Below are 22,968 nucleotides of genomic sequence, written 5' to 3' on the forward strand. Positions count from 1 at the left end.
TTTCTTTCTTTTTTTTTTTTTTTTTTTTTCCAGAGCTGAGGACCGAACCCAGGGCCCTGCGCTTGCTAGGCAAGCGCTCTACCACTGAGCTAAATCCCCAGCCCTCTTTGCCTTCTTTCTAGCCCAGCTCTAGATAGAACTAAAAGGGCTACTGTGCTTGTTTTTTCCCTAGCGCTAGGCGTGGACCCCAGGGCTCGGGGTACATGCTAAGCAAGTGTCCCACCACAGAGTCAGACCCCGGCTCTTAATGAAACCCATGTCTCGAATGGATGCTAGAATAATCTTTTTGTGGGTTTTTTTTTTTTTTTTTTTTTTTTGGTTTTCCGAGACAGGGTTTCTCTGTGTAGCTTTGCTCCTTTCCTGGATCTCACTCTGTAGCCCAGGCTGGCCTCGAACTCACAGAGATCCGCCTGCCTCTGCCTCCCAGTGCCAGGGATTAAAGACGTGTGCCACCACCGCCTGACCACCTGAGACATTTATGATGTGTTCTCCCTTACTCCCAAGTGTTGCGTGGTATCTTAATCGGCAGTCACTCTAGAATGTCTTCTGGGGCCCAGACAGCTAGAAAGCTATCCTCCCTTACTTCTTCTGGCCCTAGAGACGAAAAGGTGTGACCACTCACATTTAGGGGGAGGCTTTTAAAGGCAAACCAGTTTTATGAATGCAAATAAACAATTTGTGCACAGAACAAATGTATGGATATTGTTAGGTTTACATGTGACTGAAGTTCCCATCATTCCATGTTTATTCTCCTCTCTGTGTTCTTCTGGGGCTTCTACCTTTTCTGCCTTGAACAGGTATTACTAGTGACATGAAAAAGGCTACAGACCACACACACACACACACACACACACACACACACACACGTATGGGAGCCTTGTGCTAACTATCCCAGGAGAGAATAGACAGGCTTATTTGACCTTTTTTCTGGGGACACAGGGATCTCAATCATCAGATGGCATCACCCAGCAGAGCCACATCAGGAGCCCCGGGCCTGCTTCCTGGGGCCTCTGCCCTGGTTCAGCAGAGTAGGGACCACCTGTTTCTGGATGGAGGTTTTGCTTTAGTTCCACAGAACCAAAGGTCTAAGACAGTGGTTCTCAACCTATGGGTTGAGACCCCTTTAGGGATCGAACGACCCTTTCCTAGGGGTCATCTAAGACCATTGAAAAACAGATATTTATATTATGATTCATAACAGGAGCAAAATTACAGTTATGAAGTATCAAAGAAAATAATTTGGGGGGAGCTTGAGACAGGGTCTCTCTACATAGCTCTGGCTGTTCTGGAACTCCATTTGTAGACAAGGCTGGCCTTGAACTTACAGAGATCTGTCTGTCTCTGCTTCCCTAGTGCTGGGATTAAAGGTGTATACCACCACACCCAGCTTCAACAAAAATAATCTTATGGTTCTCACCACAACATGAGAAACTATTAAAAGGTTCAGCATAAGGAAGTTTGAGAACCATTGGTTCTAAGAGAAGAAAAGGAAGGCTTCCCAGTCCTTGGCCTGAGTTGGAACCTTGCTCCAGGGAATGATGCGAAGTTTCTGCCCCATTATAGCAGGCAGGCCCTAGCCAGTCTAATCTCTTCTATCATGCCTTAAACCACAAAATACCTATTTGTTGCTTTTGTTTTCTTAAAGATATCGTGAACTATATGTATTACTTTTGTGACAGGGGAAGATTTTCCAGTTACAAAAGAGCATGAAATATTAAAAGAACAGAGTTTAGGGGTGGCTTTACTTTGTTTTACATTTTGTGTGTGTGTGTGTGTGTGTGTGTGTGTGTGTGTGAATTCATCAGAAGATAACTTGCAAGAGCTGGTTTTCTCTATCCACTCAGCAGGAGCCTTGCTGAGTCATTCTGTTGGCCCTAGGTTGGTTTGTTTTAAATCTGTGTGCATGTGTGTGTGTGTGTGTGTGTGTGTGTGTGTGTATGTGTGTGTGTGCACCACAAGTTGGAGGATATCTGCAGAGGCCAGAAGACAGCACAGGATCCCCTGGAGCCAGTTACAGGTGGTTGTCAAAGTCAAACTCAGGTTCTTTGGAAGAGCAGCAACCACTGAGCCATCCTCCCAAATCCTAGGTTTGTTTAATAAATATTACACCATAAACAGGTAAAAGGAAAAAGATTAGAAAGTTACTTGCAGTTATCCTAAGGGCTGGTAAGTAGGGAATGAGGCCTTGGTTTGATCCTTAGCACCCTCATTAAATAATAATAATAATAATAATAATAATAATAATAATAATAATAAAACCAGCAGGGCATGATGGTGTACACCTTTGATCCCAGCACTAGGGAGGCAGAGACAAACGGATCTCCCTTGATTTCTAGGCCAGTCTGGTCTACATAGCAACTAGGACAGCCAGGATTACATAGAGAGACCCTGTCTCTAAACAAACAAACAAACAAATAAATAAATAAAAAAGCCCGGCACAGCTGCATGCGTGTCTGTGTAATGCCAGCACTGGAGATGTTAAAGCGGGTGACTCTGGGGCTTGCCGACCAGCTAATGTAGCCTAATAGTGTAGCTCTAGGTTCATTGAGAGACCTTGTCTCGAAAAGTAAGGTGGAGAAAGTGACTGAGAAAAACTTCTGAGGCCTCCATACATGTGTACCTGCACACACATACACACACAGATGAAGTTTTCTTGCCAGGCAGCTTGGCAGAGTCGTGTGATTCTAGCTACTCCAAAGGCTAGAGATCCAGGACAGGCACCAAAACTACACAGAGAAACTCTGTCTCGGAAAAAAAAAAAAAGAAAGAAAAAACAAACAAACAAACAAACAAAATCTGATATTGAGGCTATCTGATATTCAATTCCTGTTAAAGGGCCGTTGGAACCCCAAGGGGTCGCGATGCACAGGTTGATAAACACTGCTCTACTACATACAACGTTAACAGAAAAAAGGGAAAAGCTAATCCAGGGTGATAGACTTGGAAAGATGGTTCAACGGTTATGAGCATCTGCTGTTCTTTCCAGATCTGAGTTCTCTTCCCAGCACCCAAAAAATGCGGTTTACAACCTCCTGCATCCCTAGCTCCAGGGATCCAGTGCCCTCTTCTGGCCTCTACAAGCAACCACACACACATGGCATACACATACAAACACATAAATAAATAAAAGCAAACAAATAAACCATTTTTTAAAAGGGTGCTGTATCTCTGTCTCTCTGAAATGCCTTTCCGCTTTATTTATCAAAGCTCCATTATTATGAGGCAGGAATCTTACAGTACTTAAGACTATAATGGGTCTTCTTGCCTGTCTCCTCGAGTAACAACTTTCTTAGAAGTAGAAATACCAGACCTTACGGATCCCAATATTGGAGCTCGGTGCGCACTGAAGCAATAATGAATCCCATTAGTTCCGGAGCTCCAGAGCGAAGCCGGAAGGAGTGATAGAGGGAAACCTAGCGCTGGGTCGACCAAAAGAGCCTGCCCCGGCAATCTTCCAGGCATGATACCACGCCCCCTCCACAAGCACCTCCCCCAGCCGCTCCTCCTCTTCTGGCCCCGCCTCTGACCTCTGGACGGCCGGGGACCACGCCCACTAGGCGTGGCCTTACTGCCAGAAGTCCGAAATCCCGCCAACAATGACTCCGCCCCTCCTGCCGCTGTGCAATCTGGCCCTTTTAAAGATTAGTTTACGTCAGCCCGCCTTACGTAGCTCTGCGTCATCAGTACAAGGCGAGGAGGCGGGACTTCCGGCCCCGGTGTTAACAGCTTCCGAGAAAAGCCGGAAGAGATCGGACCCTGAACAGAATCCTGAGTGGCCAGCCCCTCCCCCGACCCCTACGGAAAGACGAGTGCAGAGACTGCCCTGGCGAAGTCAAAACATTTATCCTGGCTCTGTCAGGTGAGGCTCTCCTTCCCCATCCAGAAACAGTACCAATCCAAACCCCCTTTATTTTCCCATGACTCTCAGCGCCCTCAAGCCCCGCCCCCAGCTCCTCTGCCCCGCCCCGAAGTTTGAGGGGCGTGAATGGTTTGTGACACCCCCCCATCTGACCCTAACCGTCACCTGTCTGGAGAGCTGGGCTTGGGCACTGCGACCGTGACCCGGAAGCCCTTCGGCTGGGGGGCGGGGGCTCATGGACTCTACCGCCACGGGAAGAGGATCTCTCGGGCGCAGAGCCTTCGCCTCAGGAAAAGCGGGGTCGGGGAGGACTCCACACCGCGCGGTCGGGGTCGTCCACAGGCTGAGGGGAGCACTGAGGCCTTGGAGCAGGCAGACGCGGGGTCCTCACTGCCCACGGCTGTCCCTTGTGTCCTCGGTTCCCGTCTGTCTTTGTGAATCACGGTTCCTGACATTAACCTTACCATCAGGGGTTAGTTGTGGGAGTGAAACATAATTGCTGTCATTTGTTTATCGAACAGTCTTCCTTATTTTGCTTCGATGATTTCACGTCATCTTCAAAACAACCTTATGAGGTAGGTACCATTTAAAACCCCACTTTATTGACGGCCGTGCTGAGGCTGTGAGAAAGTTGTTGGCAGTTACATAGCTAGAAGAGGGACTAGACCGCGATCTTTGTTTCCCTGACTCCAGGGCTAATCTGTTAAGTCAGGCTGTGGAAACTCTTTGAATGTCAGTATGTCCACAAATAGTCTTTGAGCAGCATTGTGGCATTGCACTGAGAGCTTCGTACAAAGAGAACTACGCTTGATGCTCCCAGAAGTCAATGAAGACATGGACAGGTTATAATGATGTTTTATGGGTGCTCTGAGAATAGTCTGGTAATGATAATCACCAGGTGGATTTGCCCAGGGACAGGTGTGAAAGTAGATCCTCCAAGGAAAAGAAAAGGTACTCCAAGGAGTATGCAGAGATCTCCCATGCTTTTCTAAGAAACTGCAGAGAGGGAGAACCTTCACAGCACAAGACAGACTGAAATAAGGAATGTGGGAGCTGTTGGGAAATCTCCAAATAATTTATACTTGGCAATTTTTATTTTTTTGACTTGTTTAAGATGCCTCATGTAGTCTAGGGCTGACCTTGAATTTGCAATGTAGTGGAGGCATGTCTTGAACCCTTGATCCTACCGCCTTCATTTCCCAAGTTCTGAATAACTGGAGTATATGCTGGGGCAGTGGTTTTACAGTTGTGAGCCAAGCCCATGGTGACCCAAAGAGGGCAGTGTTTCTGGTGTTTGCCCCATGTGGCTCCCCAGAACTTGCCAGAGGAGTTTCGCAGGAGACAAAAGTGTCTGCTGATAGTCCCAGTACACTCGTCCATTTGTAGTGATCTGATTCTGTCCTTGATAGATCAGAATGTATTTATTTATTTTGGCTCTTGACAGCTGTGCATGCATGGGTCTGTGGCCATGAATGAGATGTAATCAAATGAGAATCTGGCAGGGCTGGCTGCACAAAGCCTGTGAAGGAGTCTTCTCATTCTCTGAAGCTGTGGTTGAAGCTGCTTAGGGGGCATATGTGCTTGGTCACATGTTAGAAATCTCAGAGAAACTCCAGGCTTAAAGAAACATATGTAACCAGGGGTGGTGGCGCATGCCATTTAATCAAAGCACTTGGGAGGCAGGGGCAGGTGGATCTCTTGAGTTTGAACTTAGCCTGGCTTACAGAGTGGTAGTTCCAGGATAGCCAGGGCTACACAGAGATACCCTGTCTCGAAAGGAAGGAGCAAATGTTCTTTCTCCATTATCCTCCAAACATCAAATAAATAAATAAATAAATAAATAAATGCAACTAGCAGCTGGTGACAAGCTTATGAGGCTTTTCTGGTGACCTGTGCTCCTATGGGAACAGAATCTGAAAGCTAGAGTTTAACAATAGAGGCCAAGGGTAAGTCCTTAGCTTGCGATTGAGGGTCTACTACATTGGGAAGGTTGGCTGCCTCTCCTACAAAACACCACAAACTCCTGTCTTTTGTTTGTTTTTCTCCAGCCTGACTCAGAACCTAAACAAACTAGGAACCTGGTTATAACCCCTCAGGCCATGCTGATGCTATCCCCTTTTGTTCCTGCAGTGTGGACCCGGTCAGCAGCCAGGCCATGGAGCTCTCTGATGTCACCCTCATTGAGGGTGTGGGTAATGAGGTGATGGTGGTGGCAGGTGTGGTGGTGCTGATTCTAGCCTTGGTCCTAGCCTGGCTCTCTACCTACGTAGCAGACAGCAGTAACAACCAGCTGCTGGGCACCATTGTGTCAGCGGGAGACACATCTGTTCTCCACCTGGGGCATGTGGACCAGCTGGTAAGCCAAGGCACTCCAGAGCCAACAGAACTCCCCCATCCATCAGAGGGGAATGATGAGAAGGCTGAAGAGACCAGTGACAGTGGTGGAGACTCCACTGGGGAGCCCGGAGCTAGGGGAGAGATGGAGCCCAGCCTTGAACATCTCCTGGATATCCAAGGCCTACCTAAAAGACAAGCAGGCCTGGAGAGCAGCCGTCCAGAAGCTCCAGTGGGATTGGATAATAGCACAAGCCTCTCTCCCAGCCCCAGCCTCATCAATGTTCGGCTCAAGTTCCTCAATGACACCGAGGAGCTAGCTGTGGCCAGGCCAGAGGACACTGTGGGAACCCTAAAGAGGTGAGTAGGCTGGATAGAGAGTAGTTGCTCATGACTTGTGCCTCAGGCATTGGTTTCCCTGAAAAAGTTGATACAGATCTGAGAGTACTAGAGGAGTTTTAGTGGCTGGCCTCTGCTAAGGGGAAATGGGAGACTTCCATAGACAGCCCATCAGTTTCTTCCATGCCCTGTTTTGTTGGTCCAGGCCTATATACCATCCTTCCTCATCCAGTCTTTCCTTTCATCCTTGTAGCAAATACTTCCCTGGACAAGAGAGCCAGATGAAGCTGATCTACCAGGGTCGGCTGCTGCAGGACCCAGCACGCACACTGAGTTCCCTGAACATTACCGACAACTGTGTGATTCACTGCCACCGCTCACCCCCAGGGGCAGCTGTTTCTGGCCCCTCAGGCTCTTTGACCCCCTCAGCCACTGAGCCATCCAGCCTTGGTGTCAACGTGGGCAGCCTCATGGTGCCTGTGTTTGTGGTGCTCTTGGGCGTGGTCTGGTACTTCCGTATTAATTACCGCCAGTTCTTCACAGCACCCGCCACTGTTTCCTTGGTGGGAGTCACGGTCTTCTTCAGCTTCCTAGTATTTGGGATGTATGGACGATAAGGACATCTGGGAGACAATGAATGGCATGGTCTTCCTCCTTCATGGCCTCCCCCCTTTCCTGGCCAGAGCTGGGCCCAAGGACCTGGGAGGGAGGGATGGGAAGGATATGGTGGGTACCCTGTCCATAGGGCCCAGGAAGCAGGTATGTGTCCACAGGGTACAGATATCTCTGCAAGCACAACTCAGGTAGAAACAAGGATATCATCTTCCCTCTTTTGGAATCCCAAAGTTCAAAATGTCAAGCTCAGTGAGAAGCTTGGGCTCTGGGTCTTCCCTCCTGGCTGTGGCCCTCGCCCTTTTCTGTTTCTTGCATGTCTGCGCCCTACCCCCAGGGTTGCTGCCAGGGCAGCTTAGCATGGCCTTAGCGTTTCTCTGCAGGGAGCTTGAAGTACCACTTCCACGCCTTAGATGAGGGTGATCTTTTGAAACGAAACTCACAGGCAGGGATGAAGACTGTACTAGCTTTCCCTATAGGCACCCAGCTGCCACCACCTCCTCCCTCCACCCCTTGTAGCAGGAATAGGATATTTTGCTTTCTTTCAAAGCACTTTTTCTCCCCCCTCCTAAATAGTCGGCATAAAGCTCAGTTAGGCAGGGGATTGGGGCAGAAGGCCAAGCCCCCGGCATCAAGAGGCCAGGTCACAGCTGCTGCTAGCCTAGGCCTAAGGCTGCGAGAGAACACTGGCCCTAAGCCAGTGTCCTGCCCAGTTCCAAGGACGAGCTCTGGGTATAGATTGCCCTGCCCTAGGCCCTCAGTTGGTGGGTCAGTATGAGCAAATAAAATTGCATTTTGTGGCTGTGGAGCCTCTTTTGTGACTGCTCTACCCTCAACAACATGGTAAAGAGGGTGGGTAGGCCAGGCTACCAACGGGAGATGCAGTTTATTTACACCAGCAGCCATGGGGGCAGAGGGAATACACAGCGTTTACAAAGTTAGCTACCTGTACAGGATGGATTACATATGCAAAAATAAAAATCTCAAGACCACAGGACAGCGTGAGCCCCATCCCCCCTCCCCCAATGACCCCAGCATGCGGTAATGCCAGGCGGGTGGCCCCTGGGCATGCGGGGGGGAGTGATGCATGGAAGGAAAAGCCACCGGCCATGGAAATTAGTACAGAACCCCCCACACACACTCAGACACATGATAGGATACAGGGAGGACGACACCTAGCCAGGGTGGGGGGATGGGCATCGAAACCCACACAGCCTGCTGTAAGAGGGAGTGGGGAGTTCCTGGCCCCGTTCAACTACACGGTAGGGGGGCATACTCCCCAGAAGGAAGGGGTTTGTTCCCTCAGGGTCCCTGCTGGACCAAGCCCATCTCTTACCCAGCCTGGGCAGGGGGCTCTGCCCTGAGGGTGAGCCAAGGAACAATAGGGAAGTGTTTTGTGGACAAACCAGTTCCCGAACTACCCCTTCCAACCAGAGGAGAGGGGAGGTGGGAGAGCAGAGTGAGTTGGCCTGAGCTGCAGCTACTTCGCCTGGGCCGGCGTCCCCTGACCCTCAGCAGGCTCCCAAGCCTGTGCTTGGAGGCAGCCGAAGAACCTGCTCTGCCCCTCTAGTTTCCCCTCAAGGGAGAAGGCTGTAGAGGGCCAAGGACAGAGGAGCCCAGGCCCCAGGATTTATTCTAACTCCTGCCAAAATTGGTTTGACTTTTTAAAAAATAATCACAATGCTTGGGTTAAAAATCAATTTGTAACCAGGCATCAGCCACAATCAGAACCACCCCAGGGGGAGACTGGGGTTCCAGACAGGGTACTGCAACCCTAACTCTGTTGTTCCCTTAACCCTCTAGGGTCCCTAACCCAAATCAGTCCAACCAGTCCTGGGTACTAGCTACCCAATGTGGGAGTGCCTCCTCCTGGGAACAGAGGGGACATGTATAGCAAGTGCCGGAAACTTGGCTCAGGGTCAACCCCGTTCCTGTCAGTCAGCTGTACTCCAGCCCATGCCCAGGTCCTCCAGCTCAGTTCCAAGGCATACCACCTACTTGGCAGGTGGGACAGTACATCTCTTCAGGATGTAAGCCAGGTAGGTGGGTGCCCTGGCATGACAGTTCCACAGAGGGGCAACCGCACCCAGCCAACCTCCGTTGACAACCGAGGGCAGAGACTACCTTCTCATCCCACCCTACTCCTAGCAAAGGGAGAGAGGCACAAGATTAGGGTTTTCCTCAGAGCCCCAAACCACAAGTACAGAATAAATAACTTAAAAGCGGCAAGGGAGGGAACGGGGCAGGCTTTAGAGGCGGGAGCGCTGAGAGGAACCAAAGCTGGTCAAGGTAAGGGGCGGCAAGCAGCAGCTGGGAACTCAGGCTGCCCCAGCAGGGCAGGGCTGGGGGGCAGAATGGGGGAGAACAGGGGCCACCCCAGGAGGGTGAGGCTGGGCCCCTTCCTGGGGCAGGGAATGAGGTAAGAAACATTTCAATAGAGCAGCACCGTCCCTCTCACCTGGCTGTCCTCACAGCCCTGGGGCAGGGAGGGCAGGGGGCCGCTCTGACACAGGCTCCCTCTTCCTACCCTCCCCTTCCCAGTCCTTGAAGCTGTAGAGGCTGGAGGCCCTTCCTGGCCCCCAACAACAAAAGAACAGCTCCTGCTGCCAAGGAGGCCCATGGGGACTGAGGGAAGGGCTGCCCCGTGAGGCAGTTCTGGACGCCCACCTCAGCAGACAGCACTCTGCCTGCTGACCCCGGGGACTGGGGACATCTGATAGGACTCTGCACACAGACAGGACACACCAGCCCTGCCCCTCAGCTCCAAGCACCGGACCCATTCACATTGCTGAGGGCAGCCAGGGGAGGCCCCCTCTGGGCTCAGCTTCCAAACCAAAGCTGCCTGGGTAGCCACAATGCCCCTCGGCAGGACTCAGTCCAGTTCCTGGGGTGGGGAGCAGGCAGTGCCCTGGCACAGTGCCCAGGTCAGGCCCCCAGCCTAGCTGGACATCCAGTAACTCACAGAATAAATAGGAAAACCACCTCCCCACCAAACTTATGTCCAAGGCATAATATGTCCAGGTCTGAGTCCTGCACGCCGAGGGGTCATGCTTCGTTGCAGAGGACCCTGACGCCCCCCAGGGGCACATAACTGGATCCTCTGCCTGCCTGGCCCACCAAGCTTCCCAAGCCCAAACCCCCAGCAGCTGTCCGTATGCCAGGCTATGCCGCCTGGGTGGGGGTCGGGAGAGAGGGCTCTCTCAGCCAAAGGCTATCCCTTGCACCCAAGTCAGTTGACGTCATCATAGATGCTGGGCGTCGGGGGAGCCGGTGGCTTTGGCTTTTTCTTCTTGTTGGAGCCCAGGCCGGAGGCAGTCCCTACCAAGCTCAGATGGGATTTCTTTTTCTTGGTTTTCCGTGATTCGGAGCTGTTGGTACCTGCAGAGGCGGAGGCAGAGGGATTAGAGTGGAGTTGTGAAGGGAGGCAGTACCCCAGTGCCCAAAGCCCCTGAGATCAATTGGCATTGTATTACCTAGACCCCATCCTTGATTTTCACTAGTCTTGGAGGAGCCTGAATCAGAAGGTGAGAGATCAGAAGAGCCGTCCCACTGAAGCCTGCTGATGAGGGCCTGGCTGTCAGTCATGTCAAAGCTGTCATTATCCAAGGAGCTCTCGACCTCTGGAAGGACGCTGGCAAGGGGAGTCAATGAAACGTGAGGGAAAGAGATCACCAACCTGACCCACTACCCTTCTGGGAAGGTCACTTACGCTGAGGGCCCAAGGAAATAAATCCGTACGGTTCGCCTCTGTTCATCCGTGTGCTGAGGGCAGCGTAGTGACCTGGTGGGGACAGAATGATCAGACCCTGACAAGGCAGGGAAGGACTTCAGGAACTCAGGTGAAGCAGAAGCTGGAGGGACAGGGAAAGAGTCAGTGGTGAATCCCCAGATGGCGGCCCAATAAGTAAGGCCTAGCAGATGAAGGGAGGGTTAAGAATGGGGGCCCACTGCTCAAATCCAGAGGTCCTCCCGACCCATGCCTATGGGATCAGCCCCCATTTAGTATCTGTGCTCACCTTGTGCACATCTTCTTGGTATGTTCGGAAATCACTCCACATTGCTGGAAGAGGAGCATAAGCTGAAAGGAGGCCAGGGGGCCTACTCGGAATACTAGCTGCTCCCTCCGCACCAATGCCGGACTAACTGCCCAAGCAGAAAGCAGCCCCAGAGCAGTGGGACAGGAAGCCTACTGCTGCCATGGCACCTGTCCCTCCAGGGTCCTGACTCTCAGCCACTGCCCAGCCCAAGCCAACCCTCCCTCTCTCCAATCACACACCGTGGTGAGCAGGCTCCGCAGCTCTTCCGGCCCCAGGGTCTCATAGCTGATCCCAGTTGAGTTGCTATACTGTGAGAGAACCAGAGGTACGGGTCAGAGAAGGAAAAAGAAGGGCAGACAGGAAAGGGGGAATGGACACTCAGTCCCTCTCTCTCATCCCGGCCTCCATGCTGTTTTCTAGGAGTCCTCCCAACCTACCTGCATATGGACAGGAGATGGGACCCACCAAGAACACCAACACCCAAGGCTCAGAGAGCCTTACAACCACTGCTGGTTGTCAGCAATCTGAGCTCACTTGTCCAAACCCCAGCCACCTCAAAGGGCAATGAGGAGAGGCAGAAAGGGAGCTTCTACTCACCTTAAACGGATCGGAGTTGCTAAGTTCCCCTGAAGAAGAAAAAAGAAGGGGAAGGGTGTTTGATGCAGAGGTACAGACAGAGAACCCTGAAAATAACCAGAGAGGAAGTGGGGTGATAGAAGGCTCACAGGCCCTCCCTCCCACCCCCTACAAGTCCTGTGGTCACCCCGCTGACAGTGCCCCTGTTGGTCTAGCCCCACTTACCATTTTTGTGTTTTAAAGACTTGGATCTTCGAGGGGAATTAGGGTTCTGGAATGGGAGATACCATAGCTTTGGGGGAAGGGCAGCGATAAGGGGGGGCCGAGAACCCAGGGAAGGAAAAAAGATTTGACAAAGAAACAACCTCAAACTCATACTACTCCTCCCCGGGAAGAGGCCTGGCTGCCTACATTCCCTCCCTCCCTTCCACCAGAGGGAGCTTCCCTGCCCACCAGTCACCCCAAAGAGCCCCCTCCTCCCACAGCAACACCACAGTTGAGTAAAAAGACCTGAGCACTCCCTGCCCAAAAGGGAGGGAGGGCATCTGTCCTTCACCCAAACTTCCCCCATGCTCGCCCGGCTCTCACCTTGTCTGATTTTCTCTTCTTGGCTGGGGGACGAGAGAACAAAGAACATAGTTACTTTTGAGTTCTCGGTCTCAGCATTTATTGTTGTTCAAAACTATGTTTTCAGGGTTGGGGATTTAGCTCAGTGGTAGAGTGCTTGCCTAGCAAGCGCAAGGCCCTGGGTTCGATCCTCAGCTCCAAAAAAAAACCAAACTACATTTTCCCCTGTCATCAAGAGAGTTTACAGCAAATGTATGCTCTAACCCCCGCTTTCCCACTTCACCCCAGTTTCTCCCAGAACCCCAAACACCTTTCTTCTCTGAGCCATAGGACCAGTCGTTGTCATTGATGTCATCGTTGTCTTCCTGGTCACTCTCAGACTTGTTCATATTGTTGCTATTGGCAATCCTGCCAGAGTTGAGAAGAGAAAGGGTCAAGGTTATCACACGTCTGCACATTATTTTGCACATTACTTTACAGCGACGCATGTGAGGGCCAAGTGTCCTCCACACCCTACCACCCGCCCCCATGGGACTACAGACTGCACAAGATGTGTGTCAGTGGTGCAGACAGTGAGAGGTTCTCACCGACGGTTGGCGATTCGGCTGCTGTTCCGACCCATTCCCAGGCACTTCTCCAGGTGGGGGGCAAAGCGGGACGCAGCAATACTGCGGCTGCAATTGGGGCAGACACACTCCTTGCTCTTCCACTGGTTGAAAACCTGTCCAAAGATGTCCAACCCAGGCTGGTCCACGATCTCTGGGGACAGGAGAGGCGTGGCGATCAGAGCAGGCAGGGTACCCTCTCCTCTCGTTCTCCCCTGTGCTCCCAGGCCCCCTTTAAACCCATCCCTGCTTAAGCTCACAGGAGCTTCAGGCTTTGCAACCCTCTAAGTGCCCCCGACCCCGACCCCCGACCCCCGGGGCAGCACTCTTCTTCCACCCCGAAGCTCACCAAAATCCTTCATGCTCTCAGGATCCGTATCATCCAGGAAGAAGTAGCCACACTTGACAGCCCGGTGTACCTCAAAGCAGAATCCCAAACAAGAATCCTCGACCAGGTCCGCATATATCTCCTGAGCGATGGCCTGGGCCCCAGGAGAGAACATCCATGGTCACAAGGGTGGCACCCCCTGGACTGAACAACTCTCACCAGCCCAACAGCCTGGCCCCGACCAAGCAGGCTGCTTTCCTGGCCACGCTCCCCACCTTGACTTTTCTATTCCTTTCTCCCTCCCAGATCCTTGGGTCTCTTCAGCTGGCTATTCCCGCTAAGGGACGAGGCTGACTACCCAAATTCCTCTCTGGCACAGATGCCAGATAGAGCGACGCGGAGACACCGAGAGAAAGACCCAGAGGCACGCGTGGGGGAGCCTTCACCTCTAGTTTGCTGTTATCCAGGCCAGACAAAGACATTTCCTCCATTTTCATTTGTAAACTCTTGTGGAGACGGCGCTCTGACTGCTCATAGCACAGCGGGCGGCAACACGGCTGCAGACACGGAGGTGGGGGGGTTGGTGTGAGTCCCAGACACCCCCAAAGACTGCCACCTCCCCTCCCCACCTCCGGGCCCAGGGCTTAATCCTGCCATCACAGAGTCTCCCTCCCCGAGGCCCCGGATCACTAAGTCTGATGGTTTTCAGGGCCTGAAAACCAGAGGTGGCCTCGTCCTCCCCAGGCCTAAGCTCAGGCCCTGAACTGCACTGCCAATCACTCTGGGTCTATAGGAGGCAGCAGCTCATCCCAGGTACCCAAAACTCAAACCCCTCTTTGATACCCATGGTGCAATGCAGCAGGGGGAGGAGAAGGAACTCTAAGGCCTCAAAGCAAAACCCACAGGGTGTGGCAAAGAACTGCACACACTCCTCAAGACAACCCCCCTTTCCCTAAGGGCTCTCGGAGTCACCTCTGCTTTCAGCCAGGATGTCCACTTGGGGGGGTACTGCTACCAGAAGTAGGAATGGCCCTCAGACCCTACCACCTTCACCCCACTGCCTTCTCTTAAAATAAGCCTGCCGCTCTGCGAGAGGAACAGCCCACAGAAGCCTACAGGCAAAGGGCATTTCCAGCCAGCACGGACAGGAGCAGAGGAGAGCCCCGTGGCAAGCACACTCGAGGAGTGGGCACTCCCCTTACCTGTTCTTTTAGATCGCACCCTCCCTCCCTCAGGACCAGCCCGGAAGTCTGTCCAAGAGCCCCAAAGTCCAGAAATCCCCACCGTAGGATTCAGAAACAGCGCCCACAGTCCGGGGCCCCACTGAACGGTGGGTACGAGTTTAAGGAGCTGCCGGCCTCGAGTGGGGTGGGGACTGACAAACGAGCCGGGGGCACTGGGAAGGGTAGCAGGCCGTGCCGCGGCTCTTCTCCCGTCCTTGCGGCACTGCTGCTGCATCATACCGACTGGGGGGAGGAGAGCCGAGCCGCCCAAGGCCGGCGGCGGGCCGGGACAGACCGACCCCCAGAGAGTAAGGCAGAGTGGGACGCGTCCCGACCCCTCTCGGTCGCCGCCAGCCCAGAGCCCGGACCGGCCGGGGAAAGAGTCCGGGAAGGTGTCTCTATTGTCCCGGGGGCTGGGGCCTGGCTCCCTAACAAAGGCCCCGCGCCCCCTCCCCGGCCGGCCCTGCCCCGCCCAAGGAGGACCCAGCCAGGGGGAGACCGGGGGGCCCCGGCCCGGCCGGGAAGCCGGGGAAAGCCGGGCGTTTCCGCGTCGGCCCGGGGGGAGGGGAAGGGGCGCTGACCCAGACCTGGGGGGAGGGGGCCCAAGCCCCGCCTCGGGCTCCGCCCCCCGCCCCCCGCAGGCCCCTCCCCCGTCCCCGTTCCGTACTCACCCCGCCCGGGGGGCCGCGCCGGGGCCCGGCGGCCTCTCAGGGCCGCGTCCTCCGGCGGCGGCGGCGGCGGCGGCTGCTGCTCCGGAGCCCCATGTCCGTCGGTCCGTCCTCGCCTCTCCCCGGGGCCCGGGGCCGGGGCCGGGGGGTCGGGCTGCCCCCCCGCCTCGCCGCCTCACCGGGCGGCCATGGCCCCTTCCCCTCCCTTCTCGTCCCGTCGCCGCCTCCTCCTCCTCACCTCACCCCGCCCGCGCGCAGTCCGCGCGCCGTCCGCGCGCCCCTCCCCCCGCCCCCCACTCCAGCCCGCCTCTCCCGGGCGGGGGGTGCGGCGCGAGCCCGGAGCGCGCGCGCGTGCCGCGACCGGAGGATGGATGGATGGAGCGAGCGAGGACGCGAGCGTGCGCGCGCGCGCCCCTCTCCCCCCTCCCTCGGCGCGGGCGCGAGGCCAGGCGCGAGCGCGCTCCAACCTCCTCCTCTTCCTCCTCCCGCCCCTCCTCAACACCCCGCCCTCGCCCTCCCTTCCTCTTCCTCCTTTCGCTTTCGCGTGCCCAGCGACTGCTCGCGCTTGCTAGAAGGGCCCGAGCGCGTGCATCTGCCCCGCGGCCGCAGCTCGGCAGCATTTGCTCCAGGGGGCGGGGACCGGGAGGGGAGGAGGGGCGCCACGCCGCCGTCCAAAGTACCGGCGGACGGGAACTGGGGCGGGGAGATGGGCGTGGCCTCCGTGGACGAACCCGGCCAATCGCGGCGTCTCCTCGGCCCAGGACGCCCAATAGGCTAGAGGTGGGTGGGGCGGCGTTCAAGGTGAGGTGCGCGGTGCGCCAGGGGCGGAGACTTGGTGCCGTCCCGGCCGGCTCGGGGGCGGAGGCAACGGGGTGGCGTCGAAAGAGAGCGCCGGCTCCCAGCCGAGCCTGGGACGCCTTCCGGCCCAGGCACCCCCGCCCTTCCCGCGGGGCTCCCCGCTCTGCTCCCCAGGCCGCTCCCCGCTTTGACCCCGAGGCATGCAGTCACTTGTGTGAGCAGGATGGGCTTGAAGTGGGGTGCAGTTAGGCACTCAGGACGGAAACCCCTTAGGAGGGGCTGGTCTGAATTCGTTCTCCGGGTTTCTGGGTGGGTCGCTACCCACCCTAGGCCTCCGAACCGAGGAAAGCGGAGGGGAGAGGGTCCGCTGCCGGGCGCGAGCTGCGCCCTTCGGAGCGGAGCGCGCTCCCCGCCCTCGTCCGAATTTAGATCCCACACCTGCTCGCCTTTCCTGCTTCCGGAGCCCACGCTGGACCCTCCACCTCTCAGACAGCCCGCTTGGCACGGGCCGGGCTCTGCCTACACTAAGTGCTGTTCCGCTGGGAGTGCCCTTACCCGCATGCTCTCGCCTCTTTCCCTTCGGGAGGAAAGGTCCTTTTCTCAGCCACTGGAGGTGTTTAGATATGCGCTCACATCTAGGTGGCCGTGGCTGCTGCCTTGGGACTTGTGTGACAGCCCTATCCCTTCAGATAAGATCAAACTCTGAAATCACATACTTTGAGACCATCATTGGCTCGTTCAGTCTTCAGCAAACGTTTATGGAGGTCAGTTGGTAGATATTTCGAAGCAGTTGAAACCACACATTAGCCCGGCGGTGGTGGCGCACGCCTTTGATCCCAACACTCGGGAGGCAGAGCCAGGTGGATCTCTGTGAGTTCGAGGCCAGCCTGGTCTACAGAGCGAGTTCCAGGACATGCTCCAAAGCTACACAGAGAAACCCTGTCTCGAACCCCCCCCCCGGGGGGGGGGCATGTTCTGAACTTAACTGGTTTAACTAGGCAAACGAGCTTCTTGTGCCTCAGTTTCTTCCACAATGATAGTACCTATCGCATTGTGAAGACTAACAAATAGATTTTGCTACACCTTTTATCACAACATTACGGAGGCAGAGGCAGAGGCAGGAGGATCAGATGAGGCCAGCCTAGCCTGGTCTACATAAATACTTCCAGGGCTACATAGTAAGACCCTGTCTCAGAAACAACAAGCTAACATGGAAGTCAGTGTGTGAGTGTCATCTTGAGTGCCTGATAAATCTTAACTTTGTTTTTTTACTCCATTGACACATGATCTCATGTAGCCCATCCTGCCTCAGCCTCCCGAGTGCTGGCATTACAGTACTATGCTGTCACACCAATTAGCTGTTAATCTAGCTCGCTCGCGCTCTCTCTCTCTCTCTCTCTCTCTCTCTCTCTCTCTCTCTCTCTCTCTCTCTCTCTCTCTCTCTCAACTGGAGAGACAGCTGTGGGTGTGGGTGTTGAGAACCAAACGCTTGTCCTTTTGGTTGTGAACCTAGCCTTTAAAGGAGGCTGAGCCGTCTCTCCAGCGCTAGCGGTTGTTACTTTTTTCCCCTCTATTTTTTTTTTTTTAAAGATTTATTTATTTAGCCGGGCGGTGGTGGCGCACGCCTTTAATCCCAGCACTCGGGAGGCAGAGCCAGGTGGATCTCTGTGAGTTCGAGGCCAGCCTGGGCTACCAAGTGAGTTCCAGGAAAAGGCGCAAAGCTACACAGAGAAACCCTGCCTCGAAAATATATATATATATATTTATTTATTTATTATGTATACAGTGTTCTGTCTGCATGTCTGCCTGCAGGCCAGAAGAGGGCACCAGATCTCATTATGGATGGTTGTGAGCCACCATGTGGTTGCTGGGAATTGAACTCAGGACCTCTGGAAAAACAGCCAGTGCTCTTAACCACTGAGCCATCTCTCCAGCCCCTCCCCTCTATTTTTAAATGATTCTTTGTTTTGTTTTGTTTTTTGTTTTTGTTTTTCGAGACAGGGTTTCTCTGTGTAGCTTTGCGCCTTTCCTGGAACTCACTTTGTAGACCAGGCTGGCCTCGAACTCACAGAGATCCACCTGCCTCTGCCTCCCGAGTGCTAGGATTAAAGGCGTGCACCACCACCGCCCAGCTAAATGATTCTTTATAGTGTCTTCACCTTCATTACAAACTTAGAACATTTTCCTGTAAAAGAAAATGTTATTCTTGCCTTTAATCCCTGCACCCAGGAGACAGAGGTAGGCAGATCTCTATGAGTTAGAGGCAGCCTGATCTACATAGTGAGTTCCAGATCAGCTAAGGCTACATAGTGAGACCCTGTTAAAAAAAAAAAAAAAAAAAAAAAAGTTTATGAAGATTCATTTGTAAAAATCTGTAAAATTAACTGCAATTAAATGAAAATCAAATTTTAAGATTTTGAATCAAATAAATAAAGCTAAAAAATGTTATTCTGCATAACAGCACAATCCACATGCTGAGAGACAAAAGATGAAAAAAGACAATTGTGCTTCCTCAGGAAGGTCTGCAGTCTCCTCAGGGTAGGAAGACATGAAGGGAAGTAACTGAAAATTAGTGTGGTAAAAAGGAAAGAGGTGTGCAGGGTTCAGAGATGGGCAGGAGAAGACACCAAAAGATGTGAAGGAATTTCCAGGAAAGGCCATGGTAGCACGAGGCAGTCCAATGGTAAATGTCAGAATATGGATCAGATTGGACACCAGCACTAAAAACAAAAAAGAATATGGCCAGGTGTGGTGGCACATGACTTTTGTCCCAGCACCAGGGACAGAGGCAGGCTGATCTCTGAGTTGGAGGCCAACCTGGTCATGGTAGGAGGAGGAGGAGGAGGGGGAGGATCAGACTAAGGGCTGGCTGGCTGGAACACAGGGCTATGTGGGGCAGTCAGCAACAGGGTGAGCAGGCTAGACCATACAGGACCAAGTATGTGCTGAAGCGATTGTGGGCTTGAACCATGCAGACAATGAGACCTGTGGGCATCATCTGGCCAGACTTGTGTTTGTACATCAGTACATTCTGGACTGTGACTGAGAGGCAGCAAGCATCAAACTTTTACTATCGGTTGAACTGTTTGGAGTGAAGGAGAGGGAGAGCCTGAACACACCTTGAAGAAGAACTTGCTGGAGTTCATGGGGTTTCAGATAAACTGGGATCACTGTGGGACCAAACAGCAGAGACTCTCAGAAGATGGCTGGACTTGGACCTGTGCAAAGAAGTGAGCCAAGGCTTTGGGAGTGACCAGAGCATGGCCTCAGACTTCACCCATCTCTCACCCCCCCCCCCCCTTTCAGGATTCTTCATAGTCTTGCTGTTTGCACTTTCGGAAGAACTCTTCTGGCTCCTCCCTGTTTCTCTGAATGTTTCCTCATATCCCCACCATCCCCACACCAAACTTCCAATCAATGGACCATCCAGTTCATTCAGCACATGGCCATGGCTGCTGTATGGTGGTGATCCTTTGGTACATGTCCCAGTTCCATACCAGTTAATAAATACTAAGGCCTGGGGCTAGAGAGATAGCTCGGTGGTTAAGAGCACTGACTGCTCTTCCAGAGGGCTCCAGTTCAATTCCCAGCACCCACATGGCAGCTCACAACTGTCTGTAACTCCAGTTCCAAGGGATCTAACACCCTCACACCAATACCATGAGAGACTTGTTTGCTTGAATGTCTGTGCACCACCTGCATGCAATACCTGCAGAGCCCGGAAGAGAGAGATAGATCCTCTAGAACTAGAATTACAGACAATTGTTAGCTGCCATGTGGGTGCTGGGAATGTCTGTGCACCACCTGCATGCAATACCTGCAGAGCCCGGAAGAGGGAGATAGATCCTCTAGAACTAGAATTACAGACAATTGTTAGCTGCCATGTGGGTGCTGGGACTTGAACTTGGGTTCTCAGAAAGAACAGTCAGTGATCTTAACAGCAAGCCATCTCCAGCCCCATGAAATAGACTTTTTTTGTTTTTGTTTGAGATGAAGTCTTATTATGTAGGCTGGCCTTGAACTCACAGAGGTGTATGGCACCACTCTCATTCTGAGTGAGGTGGTGATGGTGCACACCTTTATAGTCCCAGCACTGGGGAAGCAGAGGCAGGTGGATCTCTGTGAGTTCAAGGACAGTCAGGGGTACACAGAGAAACCCTGTCTTGAAAAACCTAATGAATGAGTAAATGAATGAATGAATGAATAAACAAACAAACAAACAAACAAATAAATAAGTGAACGATGTCCTGAATCACTTCACTAGGCAAAGAGGTGGCGGATTACTCCAGGCAGAGAGTCTGCGGAGATAGCTGAGCTGATGAAGTACTTGTCTAATGAGCATGATCATCTCTCAGTTCAGTTTCCAGAACTCAAATGAAAAAGGTCAGGTATGGTGCCAATGGGACTTTCAGAAAAGTAGGTAACATTCTGAGGAACTACACTTGATACTGAACTCACCTGCCACATACAACATAGCCTATGCACAAGAAGGGTGTTGTATGTTTGAGGCATAGAGGACTGGTGTGGCTAGAGCTGGGGCAGAGAGGCCAGCAAAAGCATTCAACCCACCCTTGCCCCCAGGACCTGTGCTCTACCTTCAGACTCTTTTTTTTTTTTTTTTTTTTTTGGTTTTTCGAGACAGGGTTTCTCTGTGTAGCTTTGCGCCTTTCCTGGAACTCACTTGGTAGTCCAGGCTGGCCTCGAACTCATAGAGATCCGCCTGGCTCTGCCTCCCGAGTGCTGGGATTAAAGGCGTGCGCCACCACCGCCCGGCTACCTTCAGACTCTTATCACATTTTTTCTTAGACATCAAATGCATGCAAGGGCGATTTAGGTGCTGGATTACTGTGTCTTCAACTTAAGGAGAAAGACCACAAACAGGTAAATACACAAGATGGAGGCCTCTAGAGAGGCTGGTTGTCTGTGAGGTGGCATTTGAGCTGAGACTTGGAAAATGAGAAAATCAGCCTTGTGGATTGTAGAGGGAAGAGAATGCTAGGCAGAGAGCAAGAAAGGCAGAGACACCAGGCGTGGTGGGGCACACCCTTAACCCCAGCACTCTAGGCAGAGGGAGGTGGACCTCTGAGTTCAAGGCCTGGTCTACAGAGCAAATTCCAGGACAGCCAGGGATATACAGAGAAATGCTGTTTTGATAAAAAACAAAACAAAAAGTACAAAGACCCTGTGATACACATACTTGAGTTGTAGAAGAGAGAGCATTTGGCCGGATCATTGTGAGTGATATGATTATTATTGAGACAGGATTTTTGTTTGTTTGTTTTGTTTTTCAAGACAGGGTTTCTCTGTGTAGCTTTGCGCCTTTCCTGGAACTCACTCTGTAGCCCAGGCTGGCCTTGAACTCACAGAGATCCACCTGCCTCTGCCTAGTGTGCTAGGATTAAAGGCATTACGCTACCACCACCCAGCATTTCCTGATCTTCTTGTCTCTACCTTTCAAGTATTGGGATTACAGAGAGGCTACCAGGCCAGTCTTCAAAAACATATTTATTTTTGTAGTGCAGGGGATGGAACCTTTAGCCTTGTGTATACTAGGCAAGTACTCTACCACTGAGCTACACATCCCCAACCCTCACCATAAGTTTTGAATACAAAAGTGATCACAGTTTTTTTGTTTTTGTTTTTGGTTTTGGTTTTTGTTTTTTTGTTTTTCCAAGACAGAGTTTCTCTGTGTAGCTTTGGAGCCTGTCCTGGAACCCATTTTGTACCCCAGGCTGGCCTGGAACTCACGGAGATCCACCTGGCTCTGCCTCCCGAGTGCTGGGATTAAAGGCGTGCGCCACCACCGTCCGGCACGTGATCACAGTTTTTGTTGGTTTGTTGCTGTGTCCCCCAGGCTGGCCTAGAACATGTAATGCTTCCACATCAACTTTTTGGGTTTGGGGATTATAGGTACACGCTTATTCATTTGTTTATTTATTTTTGAGACAGGCTCTTTCTATGTAGCCCTAGATGGCCTCAAATGTCTGGTAATTCTGTCTCAGCTAATCAAATCCTGAGATTTCAGGTGCATGCTACCACACTCAGCTTTTCTTCTCTCTCTCTCCTTCTCCCCCTCTCTTTCCTTCTCTCTTTCTTTTCCTCTTTCTCTTTCTTCCTTCCTTCCTTGCACTTAGGTCTCTCTATATTGCCCAGGCTAGTCTTGAAATCCTAGTTAGGACCACAGGTAGGCTCCAGTTTAGATTTGTGCATTTGGGTTTTTAAGATGGGGTCTTCCTCTAGCCCAGGCTGGGCTGAAACTCACAGTATAGCCCCAGGCAGTCTTCCAGACCCAGCCTCCTGAATGCTGGAATTACAATCATATATCACTACGTTCAGTCTCAAATTTGGCTGTAAGACAATTTTGCCCGCTGCATGCAGAGTATTATAAGGAGAAAGACTAAGCAAGACCAACTCCAGATCTTTCTGGAGTAAGCAATGGTGGTGGCCTTAAAAGGGTGGGAGTGTCCCTGGAGAGGGGAGAGAGGTTTGAGAGGTGTTTAGGAAGGGAAATAGACAGGTCTAGGTGATGGAGTAAACATGGAAGTCAAGGGTAGGTGACACAAGCCTTTAATCCCAGCACTCTGGAGGCAGGTGGATCTCTGGGTTCAAGCCCAGCCTGGTCTACAGAGTGAGTTCCAGGGCAGCCAGGGCTACAACACAGAAAACCCTGTCTCAAAAAAAACCAAAAAAACATGGAAGTCAAACGGGGAGAGAGGATGGAGACTGCCGCCTGGTTTCAGGCTGGGTAGCTGGCATGGCTGTCTGGACATTTGTACAAGGACCAGATATTGGATGACTTTATGCTACTGTCACCGAGTACCGCAGACTGGGTCAATTATAAACCACAGCAGAGCTCTGACACCTCATCAACATGGCAGGACTGTGAGCGAGCACATACAGCACAGGGGGGATGTGGCCAAAGTCACCCTTTCATCAAGTTCCCAACTCCCATAATGCCTTAATCCATTTCTGGGGGCCAGGCTCTTGGAATCATATCCTCTTAAATGTCTCACTTCTTGGGG

At 52.6% G+C, this 22,968-nt stretch overlaps 2 protein-coding genes across 3 annotated transcripts; one reads left to right on the forward strand and one right to left on the reverse strand.

Annotated features, from left to right (window-relative positions):
- Nucleotides 1-3,335: 3,335 nt before the first annotated feature.
- Nucleotides 3,336-7,946, forward strand: Tmub2 (transmembrane and ubiquitin like domain containing 2). 2 transcript variants are annotated; one of them, XM_059271871.1, is made up of 4 exons: nt 3,336-3,859; nt 4,381-4,434; nt 5,990-6,553; nt 6,786-7,946. In XM_059271871.1, the coding sequence occupies exons 1-4, from the start codon at nt 3,597-3,599 to the stop codon at nt 7,147-7,149; spliced, it is 1,245 nt and encodes a 414-aa protein (XP_059127854.1). In that variant the 5' UTR covers nt 3,336-3,596; the 3' UTR covers nt 7,150-7,946. The 2 variants fall into 2 exon arrangements, with proteins under 2 accessions (XP_059127854.1, XP_059127855.1); XM_059271872.1 differs by lacking the exon at nt 4,381-4,434 and having other exon boundaries at nt 3,339-3,859.
- Nucleotides 7,947-8,363: 417 nt separating this feature from the next.
- Atxn7l3 (ataxin 7 like 3) lies at nt 8,364-14,981 on the reverse strand. The gene is made up of 13 exons (XM_059271873.1): nt 14,230-14,981; nt 13,704-13,814; nt 13,279-13,411; nt 12,912-13,083; nt 12,635-12,732; nt 12,346-12,368; nt 11,983-12,049; nt 11,779-11,807; nt 11,421-11,489; nt 11,161-11,204; nt 10,854-10,925; nt 10,618-10,775; nt 8,364-10,522 (listed from the first exon to the last, which is right to left on the reverse strand). The coding sequence occupies exons 2-13, from the start codon at nt 13,752-13,754 to the stop codon at nt 10,374-10,376; spliced, it is 1,065 nt and encodes a 354-aa protein (XP_059127856.1). The 5' UTR covers nt 13,755-13,814; nt 14,230-14,981; the 3' UTR covers nt 8,364-10,373.
- Nucleotides 14,982-22,968: the final 7,987 nt, after the last annotated feature.

The sequence above is a fragment of the Peromyscus eremicus genome, chromosome 8a, assembly GCF_949786415.1.
Source record: "Peromyscus eremicus chromosome 8a, PerEre_H2_v1, whole genome shotgun sequence".
Taxonomy (NCBI): Eukaryota; Metazoa; Chordata; class Mammalia; order Rodentia; family Cricetidae; genus Peromyscus; species Peromyscus eremicus.

What these genes read in the sequence shown, in the direction of transcription:
- Tmub2 (XM_059271871.1), top strand. Translation starts at nt 3,597, where the DNA reads ATGACTCCGCCCCTCCTGCCGCTGTGCAATCTGGCCCTTTTAAAGATT. An exon ending in ATTTATCCTGGCTCTGTCAG is followed by an intron (nt 3,860 to 4,380) that starts GTGAGGCTCTCC and finishes TTTATCGAACAG; the next exon opens with TCTTCCTTATTTTGCTTCGA. An exon ending in ACTGTGGGAACCCTAAAGAG is followed by an intron (nt 6,554 to 6,785) that starts GTGAGTAGGCTG and finishes TCATCCTTGTAG; the next exon opens with CAAATACTTCCCTGGACAAG.
- Atxn7l3 (XM_059271873.1), bottom strand. Translation starts at nt 13,754, where the DNA reads ATGAAAATGGAGGAAATGTCTTTGTCTGGCCTGGATAACAGCAAACTA. An exon ending in TGCGGAGCCTGCTCACCACG is followed by an intron (nt 11,205 to 11,420) that starts GTGTGTGATTGG and finishes CTCCTCTTCCAG; the next exon opens with CAATGTGGAGTGATTTCCGA. An exon ending in ACCAAGAAGATGTGCACAAG is followed by an intron (nt 10,926 to 11,160) that starts GTGAGCACAGAT and finishes TGTCCCCACCAG; the next exon opens with GTCACTACGCTGCCCTCAGC.